The following is a 6942-nucleotide window of genomic DNA, read 5'->3' as shown; positions in this document are numbered from 1 at the left end:
CCATCAGACCAGCCATGAAAGGGTCTTTGATGGTGTGGCTATAATGGGGAGCAAATAACCAAAAGCAAAGTTATTGTAACTTTGCGTGTGTGTCAATCAGTCAAAATGTAATTTCGCATTCAGCTGTCAGTGCGGCCAGCCTGTGTCCCCATCTTTGCCTTCATTGACTCTCCAGTCCTGGCTAACCAGATTTAAATGTCTGAATGAGTAATTCTGAAGAATATCGCTATATCAAAGAAGAAAGAAACCCTCGACCACTTTCAATGTGATACTCAATAAGTACATGGCAAACATCATCAGAGGACCCATCAGAATTTTCAGTCCTGTTGAAACCGTAGTGCCAATCCTTCTGCTCTGGCTGGCCTAACGTTTATATCAATTTGGATCCTCAAGATGTACTTGAAAGAATGCCAATTATTCTGAACAGCAAAAGCATGAGAATCTTCTTCTTGACTTTGTTGATGCAAATTAAGGACAATAGCTTTATGCTTTTGACTTTGTTTGTTTGTTATGTCAGCAGTGGCACAAATATTCAAACCCATTTTGTTGAAGAATGAATTAATGGCAAATTAAAAGCAATAGCCTTTCCAACATGTTACCCTTCTTCCCACATGCTGAAAGCTCCAAGTATCATGTTCTTTAAATAATATTTATTTATTAAGGGTTTTAATTTATTTTGTTACAAGATAATTTTGAGTCAAGATTATAACTAATCTAAAATGATTATCATTAACCGCACAAAAAGGAGAAAAAGAAATGAAACTCTCTCACCCACCTTAGGGTACTTCCAATCTTTTGGCTCGTAAGAGCAACTAAACCTAAATTAACAATTAGCAATACCTCTCAAAGCATGTCATGGTCTTGAGAAACATCATCATATAGCTCTACTCAATTGCAGAAAATGGAAGTCAAAATGTTCAAAGATCCTCTATTGGATCGTTGTATGGAAAGTGGGAAACTATCACATGCTGAACCAAAGGTCTTAAGACAGTGAAATTTCTTTGCAGGTATGTTCCTACTTGCAAGAAAGAAAGGCTTATCAATCTGGACACTGTCTCCTACACACAGGGTATATCGATTACCAATCCGGGTACTGACACAAAGAAAAGCTGGTATCCTCTGATATTCTGCCTATAATGCCTTCAAGTTCAACTTCAGAAATGAAACAAAAGATTTAGAAACATTTTAGACATTTAGTTTTTATAGTATACGTTAGTTTTCAAAAAATATCATCCTTGGATGGTTGTAAAAGTAAGCAACAATTCTATACAAGTTCATTTCACAAGATTTTATAGTATACGTTAGTTTTCAAAAACACACTCTTCATCACTGAAACATGAAATTCAAATACCCCAAATTGGAAAGCTTAAACTGCATCTAGCTGGGGCAAACTCTAGATAACTTAGAGATTTGGAACTGAAAAAAAAATGTAAAAGTTTCCCTGACAGTGGCGGTAGGTTATCCAGAGACAATATATAGTATGCACCTTTTTGCTAGCAATTTAAAAGAATAGCAACCCAAGTGAAAGCTGCATGATAGGAATACATTCGAATGTCATTTGGACCTACATTACAATGAAAACATGATATGAGAACAACATATGTTAGCATTTGAAGAGTTATAAAACCACAGCTAGGTAAGGAAAACTACTGTAACTGCATCACAACAGTACAAGAAACAGCAAAAATTAGTCTACAAAAAAGTACGCCCATGTTCAGAATATGGCTCGGCCAAAAATCTAAGTGCAACATGAATTCATTTTCTTTTGGCAATAGCACACATGGATATTCAAAAGCAAAGGAAGTCTGAGATTTGGCACCTCAATAATGATGTGTGTCACTAAATAGCACTATTGTCCTTAAGTTTACTGTGGGTTATATATTGATCAAATAAAACATTTAGATGGAGGGAAAAAAATACCAGCAGAAATTTTAGTTTTACACTATTGCAACAAATGCAACAGATACGGTAAATAATAATGAAATGGTGCGGGGATCATAAGGATAAGGAAGTCATAACATTAATGTTGTTCAAATGTTTCACTTGTTTAAGGCAGACATTGAGACTCTTGTACAAAGTTCATGAAGTTTGTAGATTAAGGGAAATCAGATATAATACAGTAATAAAGTACAAGACAGATACAGAACATGAAGGATGAAGGTTAAAGAATTCCAAAGGTTTGTCAGTGCTCAATTAATAATAATCTATAATATTAAGATAATGATATATTCATAAATATTAAATGAAATTTTAACAGTATAAGAACAATGCAATAGAATCCAACAGATGCAACCAATAACAAAATGCATAAAACAGATGTAACCCACCATACACTGAGTCTTTATTCCATTTGTAGTTCAAAGTTACAGCTGCAACAAGGAAAAACTTCATTCAACTACTTGATCAACAATAATAACCATATGAAACAAAATTACATAACAACAATCATCTTTTCTTAACAAAATATGCCTTCCGGACAATCTTCTGCAGGCTACCTAAGTAAGGACAGACTCACCTTGTTGTGAAACAAAGATAATGTCAACCACTAGGTCACAATAAAGTTGTGATGTATAATGCCAAATAGTTTAAGATGACACATCCAAATTTCAAAGCAATGATCATGATGTCCCCAGTAGGAAACCTGAAATGCATTTATTATGTGACTGACTAGACACAAGGAAAAAGTATACACACAAGTAACATAATCTAATAAGTAACTACCTGCTGTAAGCTGCACAAGGAACATGTATTCCTTAAGACAATTGGTGAATAGTGCACATATATGTGAGACTAAAATTTTGTTTGGCATGACTTCTTTGATTAAAGCTTATAGAATTAGAGACTGGTGAAATATAACTTTAAAAAAACGAACTTTTATATAACAAGTTGCTGGTTTTTGGTTATGAGAAAGTTATCTACTAAAAATTTACCAAAAAGAGTATAATTTTAAATTACCATGCAATAATTTTGCCATTTAAATAAGATTAAAAAAATAGAATCCTTAAAAAGAGCACATTGAGAAAGCCCAAGCTTTGAGCTTCTTCCCAAGGCCAAAACAATCCTATTAATCATTCATAAATTCTTCCTAAGTTCTGAGAAAGTGACATAAAGATAAAGAAGTAAACAAACAAGCTTTCGACATTATAAAAGCTATTTGTAAGAACTGAGGCTGGTATTCTAGTGTTTAATGCTGTAAACAGAGGTTGACCTAAATTATAAGCAAATACAAGCATAAAAGATTCACTACATTATGCTCTAACTTTATACCAAATCCATCATCAACTTCTCTTAAAAGTCCCTCAACCTTGGCTCAAGTGAAAAGGAAATGGTGAATTAAGGTTAGCTCTTATAGAAAATATCTAGCTCAAAGATCAAAAGTTTACTAACCTACACAGTAAAATTGTAAGAATTTCAGAAATTATCAGAGTTGCCAGCAGACCAAGAACAAACATGTGCACAAGCAAAGACAACCAGCTGTCAATTTGATAAAACAAAACTTGTCCCATAGAACACAGTATCAGAGTACACAATTTCAAACCAGAAACCAATGGATTTCCCTAGTACAACAAATTCAATGAGCAAAAAGATAAATAATCTACACTATACCAGAATTGCATTTCCACCAGAAATTGTTTAGTACAGCAGTAACATTGACGAAGATCTACAGTTGTAATTGATATAGGTTAACCATAGAGTAATATCCTGGAAAAAGATTTTCCATATTCTATTCATCCAACAGATTATCTTAACTACTTTTTTCATACTGCCAAGCAACTTCAGTTCAAACATAATGTTAGGTCCAAATATATATCTCTTGCAAGAAGAAAGCCCAAAGGAATAAGACACATGGCAGCTTGGGACTGGAACAAATGGCAGACTCACAGTTGTTTGGAGCACCACAAGCAGGGGTGAAACGTGGCACTGCAGAGGGAGACCTAGCTGTTATGGACAACTACAAAAAGGAGGAGGCATGGGTGGAGAAGACATCAGAAAATTCAGAAGAAAAAGTGGGGAATTAAGGGAGAGATCTAGGCCTCTCAAATAGCCTGGACATTTGTTGGGATTTCTATACTGTTTGTAATTTGAGCAGCTCTTTGTTTTGTTGAATCAAGCAGTGTAATGAACTGCTGTAAAATGGCACCTATTTTCCAGAAATGAAATGATGAATTTTATGTTAATCAACTTTTGCTATTTGAAACTGCTTTATCCAATATGAGTTTATTGTTTGAGTTGATAAATTGAGTTGTGTTGCTGTTGCTTGAGAAGAAGTAGAGAGAAGTGTGGAGAAACCATTACCATATCGCTGGGATAAAAATTACAGAAGTGTGAGTTACATAATTTTCTCTGCTGGAGTGAGATTATACAGAGGAGTTGCTGCCAAAATTTCTCCAGGTACCTGATACATACTTTTCCCATTTCCCAAATAAAGAAGTTCTAAGTAAAAGGGCACGCCCTCCCAATAAGAATTCGAAGCCAACCCCAAGGAAACAAAAGCAGATAGGCAACTATGAAATGCTAAAGTAACCATGTCCATAAGCTAACCATGGAAAAAAGAGAAACAATAGCTAAAAAACTCTCTTTACCTATAAGGGCCTTAAGACCACTTTCTATGAACAATGAAAAGTCCCGGTAGTGTCTTGAAATTATATTTCTCCATTTAACGAACGCCAAAGGAGCTTTATCTCCCACAATACATCTTACACAATTTCTTATTTCATGGCTGAATAAACCACAAAAGATTTTTTAAAAGTTAAATATCTCTGCAAGTGGCTATATATCATTTACAAACAAGTTTTAGATAGAAATCTACTTTCTAAGTAGGGTGTCAGGCCAATTTAAGCTATATATAATACAAATGAAATTCAACATAAATGCACACCAGATAAACTAGCCGAGATGGTAAATATTTATTTGAAAGAGAAATGAAGGTAAACAAACCCTTCTATCTAGTTATAAAATATGCATAAAAATATCTGAATACTATCCATGCAAAGGACAAAATCAAGCAACAACAAAGTGAACACTGAACGTACATGCGCATCAAGTTTCTTCACCATCTTTTGTAGCAAAAGGATCGTGGGTAGGACCAACATCCTGACCAATGTGACGCTGAACCAGTCGTTGCAAATCAGCCATAACCTTATGCTCACGTTTTGCCTTCTCCTCATAGTTAAACATGGCCAGCGCTCGCTTGTCCTCAGCACTATAAACCTGGTTTTCCTTCCTAATACGAATAGCATTCATCCTCTGGTGCCTACTACCACTCATCACAAACCCAAGACTCTCAAACTTCTGAATTTCATCCGCAGACAAACCGACTTCACCTCTTCTTGGAATTCGCTTCCCTTGCTGTACATACTGAGCAATGGCATCACCTTCTCCAGGCCTAAGTGCACCACCATAACTAATATGCCCTTCAGCTCTAGGCAACGGCATTGGGCCCACCAGTGGTTCATTATCCAAAGCAGGTTTCTTCTGAGATTCAATCATTTGTTTGAACTTAAGTACCTCAGCATTGATTTCAGCCTGCTTGGCCTCATCCACTTTCTCCTTATCTGAATTCTCATCACTCTCAGTTTCAGATTTAAGTTCTTTCTTACTCCGTTTCGGCCTTGAACTCAAAGAAAGCTTCTTCTTTGATCTATCATTATCATCATCTGATGACTGACTGGCATCGGATTCATCAGTTTTGCTCTCCTCAAGCTTGCCCTCATCCGAATCACTATACTTGCTCTTTCTTCTACTTCTCTTTCTTTTACTGCTTCTTCTTCTCTCACTACTCCTGTGTGACCTATTTCGCTTTCTCCTTCCTTTCCTATCTTCCTCCTCTTCAGAATCACTCTCATCATCTTCCGACTCACTGTACTTCCTACCTCTACGCCTAGAACTCCTACTCTTTCTCTTCTTCTTCCTAGACCTTGAATCATCGGATTCAGAGTCGGGATCAGAATCAAACTCACCACTCTCTGATTCCTCGGACTCGGATTTATTCTTTCTCCCCTTCTTCTTAGCCTGCAAATCGTCCGATTCAGACTCAGAAGCCCCCGATTTTTCAGACTCAATTTTCCCCTTCTCTTCATCGCCTCCGCGTCTATCACAAATATCATCAAGCTTTTCATCCTCCGAATCATCATTCTCATTCCTTGGCGGACTCGGCGACACATTCCAAAAACAGTGCTTCTTGGACTTTCGCATCTTCTGCCTCTTTTGCCATCGGTACTCCATGTAGCTCAGCCCCTTCAATTCCTCATCAGATTCCGATACCGAATCGTATCCGTTCTTATAATCTCGGTTGCTCTTCCCAAATCGTTTCGGCAAGGAGTTTAGGGTTTGATGGTAGTCGCCTTCGGGACTTCTTCTCCTCCTAGGGCTACGATATTTTGGCGAATACGAACGGGAGCGGGAGGGGGAACGAGAACGGTGACGAGAATGGCGGCGGTAATCGACGGAATTGTCCATGACTCCTACAGGATAATGGCAGGCTCCAAAATCACTAAACCGACAGAGGAATTATGAATAGCCCTGTACCTGATTCACGAAGCTGAGACTCAGTCCACTATTTTGTTTTATAAAGATCCTTTTTTTAATATATGGGCCTCAATGGCCCATTACGTATTAATGGACTCTGGACGGTGAGATGGATATTCATATTCTAAGTAGAGCCCATGCTTTTAAACACCCTCTTTCCATATGTGCTAAAATTTGAGCTTCCTGATTACAATATATTAATAGATGATACCAATACGCACATACATGAAGTTTCACAAAATATTTCTTAAAACATATAATAATTACATAGAGAAAACACAGGAAACAATTTTGTGTTTGATCATAGTCACATAAACTTAGTCCTTGATCGAACTAAATTAATAGATAAATTTGGTCTATCGATCATATTGAGTGAAAACATTAAATTGTGAATCATGTCTTACATGCACACAA

The 6942-nt window shown here is 36.6% G+C and overlaps 1 protein-coding gene across 2 annotated transcripts; it reads right to left on the bottom strand.

Annotated features, from left to right (window-relative positions):
* Window positions 1–1246: 1246 nt before the first annotated feature.
* On the bottom strand, window positions 1247–6553 carry LOC123211373 (NKAP family protein). 2 transcript variants are annotated; one of them, XR_006501395.1, is made up of 4 exons: window positions 5034–6553; window positions 2516–2641; window positions 2328–2369; window positions 1247–1564 (listed from the first exon to the last, which is right to left on the bottom strand). XR_006501395.1 is itself a non-coding variant. In XM_044630060.1 (3 exons), the coding sequence occupies exon 1, from the start codon at window positions 6457–6459 to the stop codon at window positions 5041–5043; it is 1419 nt and encodes a 472-aa protein (XP_044485995.1). In that variant the 5' UTR covers window positions 6460–6553; the 3' UTR covers window positions 1247–1564; window positions 2328–2369; window positions 5034–5040. The 2 variants fall into 2 exon arrangements, 1 of the variants encoding a protein (XP_044485995.1); XM_044630060.1 differs by lacking the exon at window positions 2516–2641.
* Between the last annotated feature and the right edge of the window lie 389 nt (window positions 6554–6942).

This window comes from Mangifera indica, chromosome 3 (assembly GCF_011075055.1).
Source record: "Mangifera indica cultivar Alphonso chromosome 3, CATAS_Mindica_2.1, whole genome shotgun sequence".
Lineage (NCBI taxonomy): Eukaryota > Viridiplantae > Streptophyta > Magnoliopsida > Sapindales > Anacardiaceae > Mangifera > Mangifera indica.
This window is presented reverse-complemented; position numbering and strand designations above follow the sequence as displayed.